At 38.5% G+C, this 23,643-nt stretch overlaps 1 protein-coding gene across 1 annotated transcript in view; it reads left to right on the top strand.

Annotated features, from left to right (window-relative positions):
* plch2a (phospholipase C, eta 2a) overlaps nt 1-23,643 on the top strand; it is a 72,510-nt gene extending 48,867 nt beyond the window's left edge. Inside the window, exons 13-23 of the mRNA XM_088937904.1 lie at nt 515-613; nt 912-1,012; nt 1,456-1,553; nt 1,872-2,054; nt 2,805-2,912; nt 3,007-3,131; nt 3,930-4,014; nt 4,536-4,682; nt 5,328-5,407; nt 13,854-14,187; nt 20,097-23,643. Coding sequence (XP_088794030.1) covers nt 515-613; nt 912-1,012; nt 1,456-1,553; nt 1,872-2,054; nt 2,805-2,912; nt 3,007-3,131; nt 3,930-4,014; nt 4,536-4,682; nt 5,328-5,407; nt 13,854-14,187; nt 20,097-21,814 — 3,078 coding nt within the window. The 3' untranslated portion in view covers nt 21,815-23,643. The remainder of the gene's footprint in view (nt 1-514; nt 614-911; nt 1,013-1,455; nt 1,554-1,871; nt 2,055-2,804; nt 2,913-3,006; nt 3,132-3,929; nt 4,015-4,535; nt 4,683-5,327; nt 5,408-13,853; nt 14,188-20,096) is intronic.

The following is a 23,643-nucleotide window of genomic DNA, read 5'->3' on the forward strand; positions in this document are numbered from 1 at the left end:
TATCGCATGGAGTCTGCAACAAGAAATAGACTTAACCTGAAGGCTGATGTTAAAAAAAACAATATAAGCACTTTGAGAATCTGAAGCTTAGAATGCAACTGAAGCCTCACTACAATGTTTTTATCCATTGAGTAACAGTTGCTAAAGGGTTTGCTACCCTCTAGTGTCCAAACATATTCGTGTGCAATAATCTGAGGTTTTCATTTACTGTAAGAGTTTGGTCAGATTTTGTTAATTAGGTTAGGGGTTTCTACCACAAACTAAAAATCTATGCTTTTTTCTTAATGTTTATAATTTAGCTTGTATATTGAATGAAGAAATCTGTAATGCTCTGTGCCAAAAAGGATCTTATTTTATTTTCAGTTAACGTGTACTTTGCTTTTTCAACTGCAGGCAGGCTGCTGCTCGGTATTTGCTATGGCTTTGGATTTGTACAGACTTCCTTTCTTTGAAGGGAGTCTGCTGTGAGCTGCTTGAAGCAGATCAGAGCCCCTCACTCTGACTTGTCTCGCAGGGCAAAGGCGAGGATGGAGCAGAGCCTGGAGAAGACAGCAGCCTCAGCACCAACAAGCGCCAAAGCCGGTCCTTTATGGGCAGCTTCTCCAAACGCAAGGTGAGCCCTTCTGCTTATCACCAGACACTGATACTCACAGCTGTGTGTGACTAATCCCCCATCTGCAGGTTGAACTGAGGAGATTTTGTGAATCTAAGCCTTTTGCTCTCCACACTTCCTAGCAGCCCCGTTTGAAAGGGATTTTTTCGCCAAGATTTTTGACTGCTGTGCATCTCAAAAAGGAACATGCTGTGCTTGATGTTTAACTTTTTGGACAATGTTCGGCCTTTAGAAACCCAGCAAGCCCTGAACTTTGTGGAGGAAAGGACTTAGGACTGTTGTGTTTCTTTCTTTGAAGAAAAAAACTGCGAAGCTGAAAAAGTCATCCAGCTTTGAGGACGACGATGATGAGCAGGAGAGCTCCAGCAGTGTGTCCCGGGGGGCTGTGCACTACAGCAGGTACAGGGGGGTCATACTGCACTCACCCTTGAGGTATCTCATCATCCTGACTTGCAGATAACCATCAAGCTCACTCTAACAGCGAGTATCCAAATGTACCTGCCAAAGAAAAGTAATAGTTTAACTATTAAACAAGATCCAAATGCTTTTAGGCTTTTAAATAATAATGCCTGTTCCACACAGTTACAGTAACTGAACAAATAGGCATCCAGGCATATCGTTTCCCTGTGAGGTTAGTGGATTTTTTTCTAAGCCTTCATCTTAAGTTTTTTTATACAACTGCATGTACAGTAAGTGCTGTTAGCATTCTACTCCTACTTTTAAGTCTAGAAATCTAAACTTCAGGGTGAAGTCCTAGCACTGGGAAGGTTGAACTCGCCTTAACAGTAAATTTTAATTTTATCTCTAAGCAATAACCTCATTCCTGGCCTCCTTCTCATCAGGATAACTCGTCAGAAGAAGACAATGAAGCTCTCCCGTGCTCTCTCTGACCTCGTGAAATACACCAAGTCTGTTGGCCTCCAGGACATCGAGACTCAGGGTGAGGGAGAAACATGCTGGCCAGTATTGTACAAAATACTGCGGGCACAATTAGAACTGGGGATTTTCAGTTTGTCAATGCAATTTCCTTACAGCGCCATCATAAATGTAAAAGTAGATTTTTAGTAGAGTTTCTGTCAATTTTCTAAGTTTCTAAAATGAAAGAAAAACTTCTTCAATCCACAAGACTGATGACTTGTTACCAGGGCCCAGCAGAAGTGTAATAAGAAACTCTGCTGCTTTTAACACTGTCATGTTTGCAGTAGCCCTCATTTCCTGTGCAGTGGTGGCATGGCTCATCTCTCTTCTTTTTTCCCAGTGACGTCCAGCTGGCAGGTCTCCTCCCTTAGCGAGACCAAGGCCCACCAGATTATGCAGCAGAAACCAGCCCATTTCATCCACTTCAACCAGCGGCAGCTCTCCCGCATCTACCCCTCCTCCTACCGCGTCGACTCCAGCAACTACAACCCCCAGCCTTTCTGGAACGCGGGGTGCCACCTGGGTAGGGATCTGCTGCATCACATTGCCCTTCTGCTGCTTCTTAACTTTGAGCGAACCCGCTATTAAATCCAGCCGTGTCCATAAGTGTCACTGCTAAGTGAAACTGCTACATAAGTGTCTTGTTATTATTAAATAGTTTAAATGATTCTTAAATAATTTATTTAAATAAATTGTAAATTATTTGTGTACTTTTGCCTTGCACTGCAGTACAGTTCCAGGGTGATTTTGCTGGTCAGAGACCTGGTTGTGTCAGTATGTTTTTGGAATTGTTAGCAATAAAGCTGCTAAAATATATAATATATATATATAATATATCATGAAGTGTTAAAATATGATCATATAGAACCAGGAGACAGAATCCCCTATTACTGATAACTAGGTTCAGTAAGGTAAGAGTTAACTCAGGCCATACCCTCATTTTTATTGTGTCTTGAGAAATGCCAAATAATTCTGGTCTTGAAAGTGAGAAGAGAAAGTGATTTGCTTTTGGAGCAGGGGAGGCAGTGCTGTTCTTGTGTGGTCACCAACCTAATATAGAGCCATAGATTACAGTGGGACCTCTCTAACCTTTCATCATGTACTGTCATTAGAGTTTGTCACTCAATGGCTGCCATTTGCCCTAGCACTAAACCTTTACTTCAGTGTGGCTGATAAAAACGGCATTCCTTTAGACCTTATTTCAGGGGGATCTTTATGTAGAAAATAGGTGTAATTTCATTTTATACATTGTTGTATTGATTTGTCTGCACAGTTGCCCTCAACTACCAGTCGGAGGGACGCGTGTTACAACTGAATCGAGCCAAGTTTTACAGCAATGGGAATTGTGGGTACATATTGAAGCCCAAGTGCATGTGTGAAGGTGAGATGAGCTCTTTGCATTGTGTTCCCATAAAGGCAGTAGAATATGTTGTACTGGCTGTATCGGTACACTACTATTTTTCTTCACCCCTTAGGTGCCTTTAACCCAATGCTAGAGGACCCTCTGCCAGGTCTGATGAAGAAACAGCTGGTTCTGAGGGTAATCAGTGGACAACAGCTTCCCAAGCCTAAGGACTCCATGCTAGGAGACAGGGGAGAGGTAATTACCCGGAAATCAAAAGTAGATAGTAGATACTCTTGAATCTATGAAAAATATGATTACCAGCTGAGGTATTAGCAAACCATGGCAGCAGTAAAAGCATGCGTTACCAATTTATTATTACCAGTGAGTTTTTTTTTTTTACAGTGTGAAGCCAAGTTTGTTAAATCTGGAATAACTTAGTTATTAATCAAGCTTCATACCCCCCTGGAATTTAGCTAATCTTTGTGACTTTTAGACACATAAAACATATCAAACATTCACAAGCAAAATATTTATTTATAACAGCCGCAAAAGCCGCACAGCTGCTTCTCAGTACTGAAGTAAACAGTACACAGTGGTACAACATGTTTACTGTAAGGTATTTTCCATATCAAAGCCACAGCAGCTCATCGGGCCAGAGTTTGATGGCAAACAAGATGTGACTCTGTGCCCAGACTGGTCCATCCTAAGGACTAACCCCCAACAATGCAGGTCCCCATTTATAAAGCTGGAAGATCTGCAGTGAAGTACTGTACCTCGCACAAGGTGTAACAGCACCATCAGCAGCCAGATCGTGAACCACCAACCCACCATTTTGCAATGAAACTTCTAAGAGTGTATCCTAACATTTTTATTGCTCATTTCGTTTTCAGTAGGGCTTTGTTCATGACACCATAGACCTAAAAAAAGACTAACTTTGTTTTGTCACATTTGATTTTTCATTGAATTGTAAAGATTTTGTACATTAAAGTTTGTTCCCACTGCTGGTGATGCTGTCATGTCACTTCTAGTCACTGTGTGATGCCTGTGTTGCAGATTATTGACCCCTTTGTGGAGGTAGAGATAATAGGATTACCAGCTGACTGCTGTAAGGAGCAGACAAGAGTGGTGGATGATAATGGTGAGTCTCAGGTTGGTTTTGTTACCTAGCAACACAGGTAAAAATCTACGAAGGCTGGGCCATTTCATTAAAAGCAGTAGGCCTTAAATGTTAAAACTCATAATTTCTTGGCTCATTCCCTGCCTTGTTTTCATGGCAGGGATTTAGTCATGTAGGAATATAAGAATGGTTACAAAATAGGAGCAGTTGGGGCAATCTCTTGCTCATATGTTTTTTTTTTGTAATTTATTGATCCAAGGATATCGTACAACTGTGTCTTGGAAGAAGCCAGATAATCAGCTTCAGGAGTGTGGCTCGGTAGCTTGTTCCAGCTTCTCACAACTTTTAATGTAAAATAAATAGCTTTAAATGCACTTCCCTGTAGCTTAAACTTGTGACCCCTGTTTCTCACTGTTGATAATGATGTACTGTATCTGTGTTTGTCTAAAGATGTTGAATTAAATTTAACAATCACAATTGTAAATGTTTTGTTTTTTTATTGCAATAAAAAAACCCTGCTTTTATCTCTTTTTCCACACCAGGTTTTAACCCCATGTGGGAGGAGACTTTGGTATTCACTCTTCACATGCCTGAAATAGCTCTGGTTCGCTTCCTGGTGTGGGATCATGACCCAATTGGCAGAGACTTCATTGGGCAAAGGACGATAGCTTTTAACAGCATCATGCCAGGTGCATTGGTTGCTATTTGTCTGTGCAAACGTTCCTGCAGTTCGACTTTGGCAAAACATTTGTGTCTTTAACATGTTGAGGCTTCAATTCATAAAGACAAAGTCTTTTTTAAAATTGTTGTTCTTACTGGCAGAATGAATAAAGGAAAAAAACCTTTAAAGGAAGACATACAGTATCCCCTGAAGTAATAAGAAAGAACTGTTCAATAACTGTAGATGCTTTGAAATACTGGGCCAAGATCACTTTATCATTATGTTCATGTCCTATCTACCATTATGATATAGCGGTATACCCAGAGAGTGTATCACACACATGCTTCCACGATAGGTTACAGCTTGCCAAGATAATCAGCTTACTTATTCTGATTGTTAATGTAATTATCATTAATACTGGCCTACCTAATTTTAATTTTGGGTTTGCTAATCTGCAGCGCTACTGGTCTTTAAAATTACTTCCATACTCTAGGCTTTTATTTTAAATCCCTATATTTTTTGTGTAGACCTGTCTGTTTTGTCTGCCTTGTTGTAAATTCTCTTGAGATGATTTACTGTTTCACACTGTGAATGTGAAATAAAGGTTATTATTCTGTATTATTTCACTGACTAATAACACCCTTAAATGCTAAACATCCATCTGTACTTTCAGGTTACCGGCATGTTTATTTAGAAGGTATGGAAGAGGCTTCCATCTTTGTTCATGTAGCTGTGAATGACATCACTGGTAAGGTAGGTACACAATGAAGTTCGGGAGCTCGGCACAACTGCACATCACTGTCACTTATTGCAGATGTGTTTACACAAACTGCTTTTACTTTGAGATTTGTAACCATATACATTTCTTAATAAAAGAATTCAAGAGGTGAGAATATACAGTATATGGTATTGATGAAGTGTATTAGATATCTCTACCAAGTTTAATTTGACCATTCTTATTGAATGGTCTTTTTCTTTCAGCTTTGACAATGACCAAGATAATTCAATGAACATTTCAGTTATTTATGCTTGTGTGTTACAATAAATTACCATTTTGCTGTTTAGATTAGAAAATTGTATGTTTAGATTTTGCACCTGATGTTTGGGTATCTGTTGCACTAATCCACTTTCTAGTAGAAAATGTTTTAGTTAAATGATAGTTTCTAAAAGATTGTACTGAATTCATTCACAGTCATTCTGATAGTCCTTAGAAACTGTTTATAAATTTATTAAAACTTTCAACTTGTCATTGTAATAATAGAAATAAAAAATTAAAATCATAAGCCTAGTAAGAATCCATGAAGATAGTAAGAAGCCACTATTCTGACAGAAGGTTTAACTGTCCTCGTCATATGATCATGTTGTTTGGCTGCTGCATTGTATTGGGAAATTCTCAAGTTGCTGCACATCTGTGTCCCGTAGTGACTGGCTAACAAAGATGGGTGTGATTATCAACGAGGTCTTTCCTAAGGTGGACACCAGGGTCCTGCTGTTTGTACTGTGTGTCACAATGGGAAGGGAGTCTCAAAGGATAGTGCCAATACAGTATCCGATCAAAGCTGCTTAGAGAGATGGGGAGATGGGGTTAATGTATAATTAGACACTTAAGTAGAAATGATCATCTACTAATGTAAACTTCATGCATACTTGGATGTATAAAATCCTTTTCAAAGTACAGTAGGTTGTTTTATTTGCCAAGCATCTGTTTAATGGTAGGTAGAAAAACTCTGAATATCAGGTGGAGAGTGTCTTCTCTGCCTGACACCACTGTTACCTTTCCTCTTAGGAGAATGAATCTGTCTTGCTGGTTTATACATGGTAGCACATTCAATCAGATCGAAGTTGAAGAATAAGCTGTGTTTCAGACAGCAGTGAGATCCAAAAACATTAAAACAATAATTTAAATTATTTTAGAGCTCTGTATGATAAAATACAAAATGGCTTTGCAGGCTTTATAAGAGGTTAAGTCTAATTAACTTAATTAAATATAGTAGTATCAAGCAAATTGGATACTCCTGTTGACTCAAGTGTGGAAGCCAGGATGCCTGTGCTGTAGCTGAGCACAGTGTGGATAAAAACAGGATTGCAGTTTTTAAATGTAATTTATAAATGCTTGTCAAAATATACAAGCAGTAGCCTAAGGTATCAAAATGCTTTTTTTATACATTACATCATTTGGCTCAAGTTCAAAACACCTTTTATAACTGCAAAGACAATAAATGGGTCAAGGATATGTTGCAGCAATAAGACCCATTGTGTCCTAATTAAAATTCAGTATAAAGTTTTAATTCCAATATAAACTGCGCTATAAATAGTGCTATTCTCTGCTAGATTGTAACTGTCTTGCAGTTTTAACCTATAAGTATTTTTTCAATATTTAAGTAATTGCTTGAGGGTGGCATTCAACATTATAATCCAAAGGTCTATGAATAGTATATTCTCTAAATAGCAAAAAAGTTTGGTGTACATACAATAGTCATACTTAAAAGAGTGATTTGCATCTATACCTTAGCTCGTTTTTCCTCAAACTGCACATCTATGGAAATTGAGGATGCAATGATTGTTTGAAATGCCTGGTACAAGTGTTCTGATCCTGCTGTTTAGAGTCCCAGAGAGTTTACAGGCACATGAATAAAGCCCAACACAGGGGCAGAAAGAAGTACTTGATTAAAAAGGTTTTCTTCATTATTGCTCACTTCATTTTGTATTCCTGGCAGAGGGTCTGAAGGCTGTGTTTCACATTTTAAATCGAGCATTGTTTTAAAAAATGATGGATTATGAGGAAGATCTTAGTATTTGAGGTACTAAAGAACACAGCTTCTCATATTATAAACCTGAATTGAAGGCAAACTGTTGTTCTCCAGGATGTTTGTTTTTGCGCTTTTCTCCCTGAACAAAATAAAAAAGTTACCTTTATTAAATGCGAGCATCTGCTGGCAACATCTCATAACTAATACCGTCTGCTAAATGTTAATGAGACCAAGTTAGATTGGAAAGATTCCTTTGGCAGCAGTTTCTTACAGATTGCTTTGAGAAACATTCCTTTAATGCTGCTTTATTTTGTCTTTTATAATAGTGAGCGCTTCTAATTTATTTTGGTTAGTAAGGATAAGATTAACTGAAAATATGGCATTTGATAGCACACGTAGTTGCATTATCTTCATTTGGGTTTTTTGTCGCCCATTTTTGACTTTGCCGAGGTGGTAGTTGTGAGTGTCTTCGTGCAAAATGCTGTTGTCTTTTTCACACTGTAACACATTACAAAGTCTGCGTAGGATGCTCTTGCTGTATTTTTCTCCTTTCCAGTCTGTGCCTGATCATCTTCTACTCTATTGCTGCAGTTGTCTATACAGTTATGTTTTTTCTCTTTCTCTTCTGTCTCTCTCTTATCTCTCTCCCCTCTGTCTGTTTGTGATTTCAGTGGACCCTCTCTTTATCCTATCACTACTTTTAGAAGCAGACAAATGTTAGGATCCTTGAAGGTGCCCCACATGTCTCTCAGGACAGGTGTAGTGAGAACCAAACCGCACCTTGCATGCCCACAGTCCCACTCCAGAGACCAGCCTTGACATGACCCATTAGTATTCAAGGTGTCAACTCATAAGATACATGAGTTGCTTCATAGCCATAAGAGCTGCACCTGAGAGCCTTCCCATCTCTAAAAGTAGATCCAGTGTCATTGAACAAGGAAGGGCTTTCCCAGCAAGGCAGCACTCATTCTGATCTTTTAAACTTAACTTGAAGAGATTCTCAGTGATGTTTGGTGCAGTTTGCAGGGTTTGTTTTTTTAACTTTGTCAGTACTTTGTTTTGACTATCCACAGCAGGTGGTTCTGAAAAATAGATTGCAAAGAAAGACATTTATAATGAAACTGCTCCAAATTGTTTGTGCTAGCCTGTATTATCAGTGAGATCAGCTAGACCAAATTCAAGGAGCAGTATTGTAAATAGCTAGCAATACCTTTATAATTAAGATCATGGTACTAAAAGGATAAAATTCTTCAGATATACAGTATAGTGAGACATCTATGCTTGTTTCAGATAACACTTTACTGCTGAGAATCTCTGGGAAGTTAAGAGCCCAGAAAACCTAACAATCTATTCAAAGCCATTACAAGCTTACTGCTGGCCATCCAATAGAAGGTCTAAATTTCGTCATGCAGTATGTGCTGAATAATATGCAGTTTACATATTGTATTTTGTTTCTCACCAGTTTTATATATATATAGCTTCCAAATAGGAGTATGGTAACTCACAATAACCCTTTCTAAATTTTGTAATATCAGGCAAGCACTGTTTGTAAGGGTTACAAAGAAAATGAAATATTGTAAGTTAAATTATTCATCTTGAGGAACCTTTTCATAACCTTCTCACAGAGATGATAATGTCTGTCCATGGTCATGAAACAGGACAGATACAAGATCTTAATATTAGTTCTGATCCTTATAAAATAACACTAAGTGCAGGGCAGTACCTAGTAATGCTATAAATGGCTTACATAAATGTTATTTCTCAAATATGTTATTACTGCAATAACAAGGACAGACTCTTAGAAGGGAATTGTCCACTTTTCAGTATGATTGTTTTTTCCATTGATGTTTTGGAACAAAATGATTTGAATCAAAGAAAGCACTCACAGGCAAACTGTTTCTGTTTAATCATACAAAAGAGCCACATCTTTAATAAAGACTAGATGTGAGTTTTTGACAAAAGCAATATAGTCTTTCAGTATGCATTAAAGGTTTTGCTTTAGTTCTGCCAATAAAAACAAATGATTTCCAAAAGAAAGGGGTTTTAACAGACAAATTGTGAGTTATTATATTCCCAGTTGGTGAACTTCATATACAGTACAGTGTGATAATGAGCAGCTGAAGGTGTCTTACCTGTTTCTGGGCATCCCCACTTGGATCTACTTCTGCATTGTTTTAATAATTGACACAGGGTGATTTTAAGTCCTTCAGAATGAGATATTCATTGGAACATTTTGGTATTATTGGTCTGCATAGCAAACTGAATAATTAAGTATGAGGACAGTGAATAATTGTTTAGAATGTAAGAGTTTCAGTTCTTAAATGAACAATGTTGAGACTGACAGATGGAGGTAAAAAACAGGATGATGGATAATTAGCTACTGGTGCATTTCCTGGGATTAATGTGGCTCAAGTATTGTTATTGGTTTGAAAGCTCTTCCTTACAGTTTTATACTTTATAATCAAAGCCAAAGCAGCAACAAAATCCCCAGTGCAAATCGTGTTAGTACAGCCCTGTAAATAAAATCACCCTGTGGCATGTTATTGTGCAATTCAACCTTGAATGTTGCATCGTGAATCACCTCAAAGATGTAAAAATGTGTGAGACATTGTACTTCACTGCGTTCTCAGTCTGCTTGTCCATCTTCAGTCCTGTGGAGTTCTCTCAGTCACATTCACAGGACTCATCACCAGACGCTTTTACTGGGCAACAAAAATGTTTGTTGAATGGTTAGAATATGACCTCTATGGGCAAAAATTCCACATAGAGTTTATTAAGAGTAACTGCATAATGCTAAATACAAAATTAGAATAAAAAAAATATTCAGGCAAAGATTAAAGACATTTAGCATTGGATCTCACTGCTATTTTAGAATTTTGAGGCAGAATTTTCTTCTCTTGACATCTGTTTGAGCTTTTGCAAACAAGAGTTGTACAAACTCCTACCATGCATTTTTGTTTGATAACCAGTGACTTTTGGGGGGCATTTTTTCCTTGTTTTATTGGGCCCCTTTATCAGTTGACTTCCAATACTGTTTCTGTTTGTTATAAAATATTGTTTTGTTATGTTTGCTTTATGACTGGTTTTATATACATAACTGATTCATCTACATAAACTCCACTAAGAACACACTGCTATTTTTCTTTCTTTTTTTACTTTTTTATACTTTGCGCCATCAGGTGGTTGTAATGAAAAACCATCTTTGCATGCAAAATTGTTCTACTCTGGTAAGAGCGTACCGTCTTGTCATTTTTTCATTGGTATATAGTCACCATCCACTACATTCATAGATCTTTCACAATCCATTTGTGCTAGTTCTCAGGTCTTCGTCATCATTGCAATGTTTGCCAAACACGGTGTACTGATTAAATAAAGTGGTATGTCTCCTCTATTTTATAGCTGTTTTGTTTTTTGAAAGGTCTGCCTAGATAACGTTTCTCTCAAGCTAGCAATCTCTATCAAGCTAGCAATCAGTGCTAACTGCAATTCCTTGATCTTGATCATAAAGCATGTCAACAGTTACACAATATTATAGGTAACAGTCAAGTGAAGAAGTATTTGAAAACATGTCAATACAACAGATGCCACCCATGCCTAGACCAAACAAACTTCATGTTGTTTGATGCAACATGTGTGCAGATCATGTTTTATCATCCAGCACTGCTCTTTCTCAAAGGGTGCCAGAGAAGAGCAACTTTGTTACATAAACCAGTCTTGTGATCTGAGACGTGTGCCACAATGTAAAAAGTCTGCAAAGCAAAACATATGTCCAGCCTGAACTAGCTGGAAGTTCAACAGAATTGCCATAGAGTTTCTTGGATATCATTCTTGGATCACCAGCAAAGCTGCACTAACTATAGTTTTACTTAATGTGCACACTGAAATACAGGCTGCTAGTCTCAGGTGATAAAAAATAAGTTATTTTTACATATCGGAAATGTATAAGTTATTTCTGAACTGTTCAATTGTTTCTTTTAGTAACTCCAGAAGTACAGAGCAATCATAAAAACCTATGTTACAGTCATTATTTCACCTTGCCAAGTTCAAAATCACTAAACCTCTTCTCTCATTTACTGTAGGTTAGGTCTTTTCCCAAATGAAATAATATTTCCTAAGAAGCACTGTTTTAAAATATTTTTTTGTAAAACATCAGTGCAACGTGACAAATGTAACAGAATTTGCTACTCATTTTGTATTTTTTACATGAACTTTTAATGTCCAGAGATATTTGATTTTTCCATGCTTGACTCAACACTTCGACGGGGTCTTCATTGAAGAGATTAGCTTGTTATATCTGGTTTGAGAAACCGCACAGGGGAATGTCCGAAAATAACTATTTATAAAACCAATATGTAATTTGAAATATAGTATTACATTCCTCAAATGTACAGTTAAAATTGTGGAGTGTAACATGTAAAAGGATTCATTAAAAGAAAAATTACTTTGAAACGGACAACTCAGTTACATAAAAACATCCACTCTTCATTCACCTGTAGATCCCCTGTGTCTGCTGGTTTCCATTCTGGTGGTGCTGTCCTAGTTTCAATCTTTATGCAGTCTCTTCTCAATTTGTTTATTAAGCATTTGCTCCCTTGTTTCTGTCTAAGCACCTCTTAACATGGGATCAGTTTATGATGAACAGATGCAGAAGGGAATGACACTGTATCAGATACTCCCAAAACAACAAGCATTGTGTTATCCTGCTGCAGAGGTCCGGTTGGCTACCTGTTAGCCAAATTTAAAAAATTCTCATCCAAATGAGGGAAGTTTGGAAACTCAGAATTTGGTCAGTGGTTGATATTGATTAAAAATATCCAATAGAAAGTTGAATTAATCAGGCTGTGTTTAAGAACTAGGGTTGAACAAAACCAAGAAGAAACCTAGCTCTGAGGTTGGAAAGCACTACTCGAGCTTTACCTCCTGAAACTAAATGCTGTAAAAACTAGGTGTTACATAACGATTTAAAATAAGTAATAAAGTAATTCCTATGTCTTTTCTATTTCCAGACAGATCTGGGTAGCAGATGCAGTACACAGTTTGAGAGTCCTCATTCAAGAATATGTACCTGTGGAAGTCATATTGCTTTGTTTAATCTTAACCACACCTTCTATTGTTCTCACTTAGGATATGAGAAAAAAATTGAACGTTATTAGAAATTCTAGCTCAAATCTATCAAAATAAAGTATCTTCATATGTAGACTTAGTGAGAGTAGTTAAGGAAGCTTTATTTTAATATAGTGCTCAAGTATGCTTAATGAATCATTATAGCATTACAGTCATGCGTACTGACATTGAAATACCATATTATCCCATACAATTGATACCGTACTTCAACTGGTGAGAATCTTAGGAGAATGTTTGACAGGCCTTTGATCCAAACTTCCTCACCATATTAGGTATATACTTTTTATATATACCTATTTAAAAATTTAATTTTTATATTTAAAAATATACTTTTTGCATATTAACCCTCAGCATATCACTGTCCACCACGCTGAGCTGAGGTTTCTGTGGTGCTGTAACTGGACAGCAACAAAATTACACGATAGTCTTGTGATGTGAGTTGATCCAGAATGCAGAAGAAAGAGAAACAGGTCAGTCTGGGCCTAGTTGGATAAAGTTCAGCACAATCATTTCAGAATCCCAAGGATACTTTATCATTGGAGAAAAGCAGAATTGTTCGCTTTTGTCTCGGCTTCAATGTTGGCTGTACACAAAGATCTTAACTGTAGCTGTCAGACGTCTGTAGTACAAATCCCTCAGTATCATTCAGTATCAGCATTGTATTAAAACCTTTCCCTACAAACTAATATGGCTACATGAGAATAAGTTGAAAGGGATATGTATTAAATACTTCAGCACCACTATATATTTAATCATGGAGAAGCTAGACATAGCTATCAGGTAATATTTCCATATGTATTACAAAACCTGCAACTGTTGTAAGTTTGTTTGTGTGTATTCCAGCCTTCAAGTCGCAATGTTAAATAATTGTAGAGGTCTGGAAATATTAATTTCTATTAAGACGTCAACACTGATTGACTGAAATAATAGAAAATGGTTTCCCCTCTTCTTTCATCCCCCTGCTCCTTTAATGTATTCACTTTTCCCACAATTTGCTGGTTGAGGTGTTTGCATGGTGTTGTACAGTACAGTTTTGTAATCAAAGTCAAGAAAAACCAGCCAGCAAGTATGAATGTCATGTGAGGTTCTTCTATTCTTCTTCACACTTGCATTTAAGGATATCTGTTGCCCATTGGAGAAAATGCAGGAAACATGGGAGTAAAGTTGGGATATTCAGTGGACAAAATGGGTGCAATATCTCACCTTATTCTTCCTACGCGTGCATTTGCTTCTGCTGTTAAAAAGCAGCGTACTTAGCAAGTCTTGGAGTTAGAAAATATCTGAGGATGCTTGTATTCTAACAGTTGTTTTTCCCCTATTTTTAGGCCAGACCAGCCATTGGCATAAAAGGGCTGTTTCACAGAAACCCAAAGCAAGCTTCCCTCGACAGCCATGCTGCTGCACAGCTCAGTCGTAAGCACACGTTCGGCGCCCACCTCTTGCGCAGGACGGCCAGTGCCCCCACCAAGGGCCAGCAGAAAATGAAGAAGGGCTTTCCGGAGATCTCCATCGACACCAAAGATTATAGCTCGGAGGGTGCCAGCGAAGACAGGGAGTCGGAAGACGCCTCTCAGCCTCGGGTGGACCAGGAGGCAATCTCAGCTGGACCAGGCCCACAGGACGGTACCAACGGGGAGCTACATCCTGAGGGCGTCAAAGGTAAGGCTTCGTCTCAGGAGGGCAGGGGCAAAGATTTGCCTCGCCACAGGGGGGCACTGAGCGAGCCACTCCGTCGGGCGAACAGGGTCCGCGTTCAAGACCCTCTGGACAAAAAGCAAGGCATCTTTGCCCGGGTGGCCATGAATGGCTCTGGGAGGGTCGGTATGGCTACCAACTGCATAAAATGTGTGATTGGCTCGAAGGAGAGCCCCAGCATGGAGAAGAAGTTTAACTCTCAGTCAGCAGAGGCGAGGAGGGAAGAGCCCCCCATAGAGAGAGAGAGACAGACGCCTGTGAGAACACAACCTCAGGCTAGGCCCAAGCCCAGGCCTGACGCTAGGCAAGCCCTGGAGGTCCATGACTACCCCCACTCCACTGATGCCTCCACCAGGAATGCCCGCTCCTGCAGCGTGCCCAGGAGGAGGGCCACCTCCCCTGCAAGGCGTGCACTGGATAGCAAGGCCAAGCTGCGCTGGCAGTGCCCACCTCAGCCCAGCTACGGCAGTACCGTCAACCTGGTGAAGGCAGCCTCAAATGGCCACAGCCTCTCCGATACCGATTCGAGCAGCCTGGACAGTCTGGGCAGTCCTGAGGTGCCCATCTGCATGCTTGACAACAGACGCAGGGCAGTGGGCACACTGCAACGCGAGATGAATGCTCTCTTTGTTCAAAAAATGGAGGAAATTCGCAGTAAATCTCCCATATTCTTCACTGGTAAGACCTGACTGATGCCTTAGCCATTACCTGCAGTCTCCCTGCTACCCTTAGATGCCCTGTGCAAAGTTCATCGTGTTTGCGTGGTGGTGTCGGAAGATCAAGACATGTTTTTAATGGCTCTGCCATGGTCCACAGCTTCCCATGTGACTTTAAGCATCAACTTCTGATGCAGTTTAATGACACTTTGCTCATCATCTCAGACACCATCATGTTAACACAGCTGTAGTGCTCTTGCTTACATTTCCACAGTAGTACCAGTGTGTCTGGACTGATAGTGTACTGTAGTTTGGTGCGTTGGGATTTCTTTCAAAGTATTTTTTTCTCTCATTTTTGTTTGAGATTAGAAACTTTCTAGAATAGTCTATTGCCACATTTTGATTTTTCATTTTCTTCTCCCATTTTTCATGTGTTGTAAAAAACATTGTAGTTTTAATCCAGAAACAAATTGCTGTTACAAACTGCAAAAGACGAATCAAAAAGAAACCTTAGTTCAAGTGTTGACTTTTACCTTCTCACAAAATATATTTAAAGATAAATGCAAATCTTACGAATCCTGATAAAAGAAGTAAACCTGAGGTTTTAAGAGTAAAACACAATATGCAACAATGAATAATGGGTTCAGAAATGCATTTACCTCTGAATGTAAGATTTGATAAGTCACATGCCATTATGGGTATTGGACCACTCTGTCAGATCAGTTTCTTCAATTAATTTTTTCTTTTTTTGGACAACAAACATTTTACTGTGTTTTAAATAAATCAGATGAAATTGTAGGTAAGTAATTATGAAGGTACATTCATAATGTGCTGTAAGAAATACTTTTCATGTCTTAAAAACTATTAGCTTATCCTTATATTTTAGTTGTCTTTATTATATTAGAACGCCAAGTAGTTACAAGCTTTGATTTGGTTTTCTTTTAAAGAATCATAAATGTGCCCAAGTTATGTCTTGAGAACTTGAATTAGATCTTTAGAAGTTCAGCATTAGATGAACACAGCAGTGAACTATTGTTGGTGAGCACCAACATACAGTAGTAAAAGCAGAACTTTCAGTTAAAATATATATTTTTGTCAATTTGCACAAAACTAATAAACCAGAGATAGATGACTCTATACAAGGCATTTACTGTAAAGAGCACTTCTGAACAAGTCTAGTTAAAGCATACCATGTACAATGTGGGTAAAGTTAATCATTCTGCTCAGATCTTCCTTGATTCTTGTTAGTTGACCATGTTAATTATGATCTTTGATTGAAAGTATCACTATGTCATCTTCACCCACCCCATTGGGTGGCACAAAATATTCTGGCTAACGTTTCATCACTTTCTCATCTCATGGGTATTAATAGAGGCAATGCTGTTTACCATGGTAAAATCACAATAGAAATATAATAGTGCATAAAAACACTGGTAAAGCATATTCCAAACATAATACAAACTAAATACATGGTAAGACAATGAGAAAACTGCAAGCATACTGTGACAGATGTTCTGCATCCTGGTGGGAGAATTTGAATTTGGAAGTGTCCAAAATGTACAACAAGAGGGTAATCAGTAAATGCACAAAATGTACAACATTGCGGTAATCAAATCACAAGACACCCTGGCTTGGTCATTATGAAGCTGACTGGGTGTGGGAGGAATAAGCTGAACTCTTGAAAGTTGAAGGTTTTGCTTAAATTTTAAGTTTGCACAGCCAAATGGAATGCTATCAGTGATGTATATCCAACGTCTCTGAGGGCTCACATCTGCTGATTTGCAGTGATTGCTCTTGAAACGCGTCCCCATAGGTTTTTAGATGGTTTAAAATTATTACTAAAGACCAAGGGGTTATGAGTTGTTGGATTAACCAAATGTTTATGGAAGGGAAAGCAGGGAAAGCAGCCAAGCACTATAGTGGGAGATCTTCTGACTTCACTGGCCAGACAAGCCAAGTGAAATGTTCAAGAAACATGAACAGTCAAACTGGAACAAAATGTTCAGCTGACTATCAATATTAACATTTTTTTTCCTAAGAAGGACCAGAAAGGGTCTCTTCATTTTCCAGTGTATTATTTTGTCTGTTAGTCATGTTCTTGTTTCTTTTTCATGTCTTTTATGATTCTGCATTATTGCAATGATTTCAATCACAATTCTCTTTAGATTTGGAATCCACTAGATTATCTATGTCTCATTAAATTATCAGCATGTTAAGGCTGTGGAGAGGTGATACATCAGTCTACTTAAACTTTACCTGGATTGGTTTAACACTTCTCCCAGGTGTAGAGGTATACAAAAGTTACACTGACCTACAGTAGAAAAACTGTTGGATTCTGGGTTGGAATCCCAGCAGCTGTGGTCATATTTTAGAGATAATCTTGCATTGCATATTTTTCATTAATCATGATTGTTTTCAAGAGAGGAAAATATATTCTTTCTAAAAAGCTGTAGAACAATGGCCACTGTACTGGAAGCATTTTCAGAACCTTCCTGCCAGCAATATTCCACATTGGCAAGCAAAGGTCTTGTCATTTACAGTATCTAAGTGCAATAAAAACCAGGTGATCATATTATTTATTATTATATTATTTATTATTTATTATATTCATCCATTGTTAGAAGACCTTCTCATATTATTTGTGGTCAGAATTACTTTAATCTTGAAAAGTAGTTCTAAAACTAGGTTTGTACAGTGCTACTGCGCACAACACAAGGTACCCTTACTCTATCAGTATGATCACAGAGTTGATTTCCTTGATCTCAAAATGGTCAACATTGGATGAAAAAGTATCTACAGTATATCAGTATAGTTTGCGGGTACATAAAACATTCTGCATAAAACGTATCTGCAATACAGGAGTGTTAAACACACACTACTTTTTATTTATAGCAATTGTTTTTGAAATGTTGCCAGCAGTACTGTGCTTCCTTCAAAGTATGGACAGATGGGATTAGTCAAGTTTGAATAGACCAAATATTTATGAAAGGGAATACAGCCAAAACTGTTCAGTAAGAGATCTTGTGACTGCACTTTCAAGGCCAATACTACACTTACTACTCAGGGAACTGGAATGGAATTTGCTCTCTTCATTTCCATTAACTCTGCAGCTGCTCGGAGAACCACTCCATCTGTATTAACAATTGGTCTCTGAGTCCATGAGCAATCTCTGTGGTTTACTCTTTAAAGAATGCTTACCAATTCTCCAAGTGCATAATGTACATGGATTCTGTTTGTGTTCAATGATCAGGATTGTACTGATAATCATTTAAAAGATTTTAAACCTAATAATTTAAGGGGAGTTTTATTGATTTTCCTGTGCACGGCAGGCTCTTTTTAAAGAAAGGTTTGGGCAGATTGATGTCATTTTACAAAGATGAGCATTTTTGTCTGTAAAATCCACACAATGTGGCAGTTTTCACACCATAGGTGGTGCTTTCTACAGTATATTCTCTTTAGTGTCAGGAGTTTACTTGTCATAGTAAGCTGTTTTATTAGCCACAATTTAACTTGAAAAGCTGGCTAATTGAAAGATAGGACTTATTTTCTGTGTCAGTACTTAGAATAGCAGATGGCTTGTATTAGCCTGTTCTTCTGTTCAAAGCCATGAGTTCCCGAAACAACTGGGGAAAAAAATCTTCTTCTTCCATCCCGAGACCCAAAATTGACCAAAGCTGTTGAAAACAGACAAAATTAAATTCAGAATTGTGAGTTTTTGGAAGCCAGTCTCCCATGAGCCTATTCCTCTTCTTCCTCCTTGTGTGCTAAACTGTCTCCCTTTTGTTCTGTCCATTTCACATGCGCTCTGTCTCTAGTGCAGAATTGAAAGGATGACCAAGAGCAAGGTAAAGAACTTTTGAATCTGTTTCCTCTGTTCTGTTTTTTTTCCATGCATGGCCTGCTTGCGTCTCTCTTCTTTCATTATATTACCTTTTAAAAAATCAAATCCAAAGCAAACACTCAGTCGATTATTATTTCTTTCTGGAAAACCACAGAAGAATGCAAAGTGGGGAAAAAAGTAGTCATTTCAAATGTTTTCCTTTTAAACTTGACTTTTCTCTTTGATAAACTTTTTTCTAAGAGAAGTGAAATACACCCTTCAGTCACTTTGCTTCCATTTTCTTTTATAAATTCCCACAAATCACAAGGTATCTTAGGGTGACAATAAAAAACAAGTATTTAATGTGTCACATTGTCTTGATGTTAAAGGAGTGGTAAGCATATGGGGGCATGAATATTTTCTTCTATTTAATATCTGTCAGGAATCGTTTTTAATTTATGACAATTTAAAGTCACAGGGTAAGTTACAGTTACAGATGTTGTGGGGAAAAAACGCACTACACACTATCAGTACTTTTTGTTAGTAATACACCACTCTTGTGTTACATTGAGACTTTGTAATCTATTTTCTTCAGTGGCAATTACAGATTTCTCCAGCAAAATGACCTACTTTATGCAGGAGTCATCTCTTAGAAGAGAAAAAATGTTGGTGTTCCTTTCTGGACCAGATAGATCATCGTCCATCCACGGAACTCACCACAGTTTTGGAAGCCAGCTTTGATTCATTAACATGTATTTAATTTGAGGCTTAGAAGATTTACAGTTAAAAATTGAATTGCGCAGAAGGTTTAATTTGTTGTACTACCAAGGGAGTTATTTCGTATTTGGATTATTTTTGTCTATAAAAATATGGTGAGGGACTCATTCATTACATTTTAATTCATTAAGTTTCACATAAGACAGAGGCTATTCAAGCATGCCATGTGTGAACAGCATGGGTATGAAATATGGTTTGTAGTGATCTTATGGTGTGTCAAGGTCTATGTTTTGCCTGAATTTCATTGCATCTGTGCTGTGACAGTATGGAAAACATTTAATCTGTTTGTTTTATACAGTAAATCCATGATCATATTTAGACAGTTTTGTTTTCCTCAAACTCTTTTCTTGTTTTCAGGTTACGATGTTCAAAATAATTTTCAAGTTTTAAATATCCATTTAACAGTGAATCAATGTTATTAATTGCTTGTTTTAATGATATTGCATTTTAATAAAAGTGCTATCCACCACTATATGATACTCTGTTTAGTGTAACTGTTTATAAGTTTTGCTCAGCAGGACTGGAAATGAAATATTGCCCGCTGTACTGCCTGTATAATCAGTATACAGTAGGGATTTCCGTTTTAATTTAACTTATTTTAACCTTTGTTTTCCCTGCAGATAGCCTCACCAGTTCATTGCACATACCCGTCTCTCCAATGTACACCCTGGAAACCATTGCTGAAGAGACGTCCTTCTCAGAGGAGAAAAATCACATCTTCATTTCTAGCCCTGCTTCCATCTCCACCTCGTCCCACTCAGTCATGGAGGCCACTGTCTCACAGCTGAACCCTGCTAAAGCTCCTGCTTCTTTATGTCATTCAGCAATACAACCTGTAACCCCCTTTCTGCTACTTCAAGAGGGAAATACCTGTCTAACCCCAGAAAAGGAAGGTGTCAAAAGAACAACTAATTCAGAAAAGACGTCTGCTGTTACCCCTGATCCTGGAATCGAGAAAGTAAGCAATGATGTGAAATGGGTTGAAGAAAAAATTAGAAACATTCCATTAACTAGTGCTGAAGAGAGTGGAATGAAGTCCCATTTGTGTAATTCTCCTGTACAATTGAATGGTCCACCTCAAGATAATGGAACAGGCGTTTGTAAAACTATAGCAGCAGGTAAAGATGGAAATGCATTTAAGACTGAGCTAAACCAAACACATCAGCAGATTTCTTTCATGAATAACACTGTCCCCTCAGGCAACAGCTCTCAGAGAGCACAGGCTGGGAAGGCGTTTCTTAGCACAGAACAACCTCAGACTCTGCAGGTTAGGCAGCGTACACTGGTGCGCAGAACGAAAAGTGAAGGGCATGTTCGGGCAGCTCTTTCTGGGAGTGAGCAGTCACCTGTTCCTGAGGTCTATACTGATGTCACCGTGAACGATAGGCTGTGGAGCAAGCTCGATAACCGCAACCACAGGGACAGCGTGTCTTCATCATCTAGCATATCCTCCACTGACACCGTCATTGACCTGTCCTTGCCAAACTTGGCCCGGAAGAGTTTAACAAGCCTGAGTGGCTCCAGGGAGGATTCTGAGGAAGTATTCATGACTAATACGGTCAACTGGCCATGTTCTGCCGCTATGGGGTGTGAGATTTCAAGGGTTAGTAAAAGTAAGTCCAACCCTAACTTGCGAACTGAGGACATGAGTGAAATGAAAGATGAGTTACAGCCCAGACCCTTGGGGAAGGAGCTTCGCAACCCTGGCAGACCAATGCAGAGGAGGCACACCTGGAGCAGGCTTTACATGGAGGGCCTCAAGCAGTCATCTTCGGCTGCTAGGAAGTCCCCTGCGCCTGTTGTCAAGGATGTGGACAGCACCTCCAAGTCCAAGAGCCTGGGGGACCTGACCTCAGATGACATTGCCTGCAACTTTGACAGCAAGTACAGGAGCATCAGTCGGAGCTTCATCACCCGGCCCATGAGGGGTCAGCGCAAACCACCCCAGAAAACCCCGGACGACCTGACGGAACAGCTCAAGAGGCTGACCGCCGTGGAGCCGCTCACCGCCGGAGACTTTGCCTCATCGGCACTGGCAGAGGATGAGAAGGAGGAGGAGGTCTGCCTGCTGCGGAGGTCCTCCTCCAGGAGCCAGAGCAGGGTGCGCTACATCGCCAACAGAGCCAAGCAGGCACAGGAGAGGCAGAGGCTGCAGAGCCTGACCCAGCAGAACAGCAGTCCCATCGAAGAGCGAGGGAACCCAGAGGGAGCCTGCTCTGTGGCCAGGAGCCTGTGCGCCAACTTGGACCTTCTCAGCCAGCTCCCCCCTGTTCCCCAAGGGGATTCCCCAAATCCCCAGGCACCTGACACTGAGGTATTCTTCATGCTGAAGCTTTGAAAAAGAAGGCTGATCTGGTTGAACCATGCTTACACTGAATGCAGTAATGTGTGTCGAAAAAATTTTAGGCAAAAGTGTTTTTTTGTTAAATATTTTTAAAGGAATTGATACTGCAAGATTTTGTACATGTAAAACCGATGTTCTTCAATGCATTATGTTTGTTTCTTTCTTCATGCACTGAATATGTCATATCTAGTCCCGTGACCTGACTTGAGAGGTGCTTTCAATTTTCTAGTCCTCTAAACTGAAAGATTTACCATCACGGGAGATGACGTCTTCTTTTACCAATGATCAAATTGTCGTTTTGAATTTGATTGATAGCATCATTCCTAATCCATAAGTATGAGAGTAGTAAAAGGGACCATAAAATAATATAATCCAAGTATATCACTTAGGTCAGCACAGAAATCACTAAAATATTTCAAATTGTAAGACTTAAAATAATAGTTAAATAGCTTTAAGGGCACTTTAAATAGTGAGTTCTCACCTTGTCGGATGTCTGCTTTTTAAGCTTGGATACATTGCATCTACTACAGAGACGGGTATGTATGTTGTGCTTTCACCCTATCCACTATGACAGAAAGACACAAAGCCTGGAAGGCCCTATAAAAGTTTCTTATACTTTGTTTTCAAAAGCATTTATGTTTTTACTGTAAGAAATACATTGCACATGCTGTTCTAGATGTATGAACTACTACACTGGAAGGCGATAAAAGCTCTGTTACAAGAGCTCAAAAGACCTCAAAACCAGCCTACCTGAATCTCCCTTCTACAGCGGTGAATTCCAGATGTAAGAGTCATGACAGACTTAGCGTTAGACTAGTTCTTATAAAGGTGCCGTAACTTTGTAGTCCATTTATTTTTTTTATTTTTTAAAACTAGATTTCAATTCACTGGTTACAAGTAGACAAAATGCAACACATAGTTAAGCAGATTGTTAGAGTCATTGTATCTTATGTGACAACTGACAACAATACTGTAAATGGGGGGATTTTTAAAAGACTTGATTGTACTAGAACTGTAAAACCCAGCAAAAATGCATCTTGCGATGGGATAAATTGTATAAATTGATCAATTTTTTCAGATCCTGTTATACAATTCTTGTATGTAATATCTTTCCCATTCTTGGTTATAGCGAGCTATTACATGGAGAATTGTTCTGTACAAGCTCACGGTGTCATTGTGCAATGTACTAATGTCAGCTCACAACCTTTCATTAGTCCTCTGTGATGTTAAAACTACAGTGGAAGATTGTGTATTGTCCAACATTGTATTACCCATGGAACTGCCCAAGAATTGGTACGAATCCCATTGCATGGTACAAATGCACTATCATCTCATTTTGAAAAGGTTTTCATGCAATGTTTTTAATTAGTTGGGGAAATGAAAAACCTTTTCAGTGTTTTGTTGAGTGGAATATGCCAATCAGTTCTGCATCTGATATTTTAATGAGTCATTTTAGATGGTATTTTATATGTTGATGAGATGCTGTAAAGCACCTTTCTTAACTTGTACTGTTTTGCACTGCCATGTCAGTTTTCTGTATGAAATTTTAGAAAAAAATATTTAAACTTTAGCATATGTAATTAGAGATCATATAAATAAATGACTGCATTTTTCATTGTTTTTTACTTTTTTGATGATACATGTTTTAGGTATGAGTAATTTTCTTTTGTCATTTATGCATTTTAAAATAGGTGTACATTTACTTTTAAAACCCATTTCATATATTGTATAAAATATTTACAGACATGACATGCAAAAAAACCCTGTATATCTGAACTTTTATTCACTTAATGTAAATCAACACTAAATAAAATATTTAATCT

The sequence above is a fragment of the Atractosteus spatula genome, chromosome 20, assembly GCF_055471065.1.
Source record: "Atractosteus spatula isolate fAtrSpa1 chromosome 20, fAtrSpa1.hap1, whole genome shotgun sequence".
NCBI lineage: Eukaryota > Metazoa > Chordata > Actinopteri > Semionotiformes > Lepisosteidae > Atractosteus > Atractosteus spatula.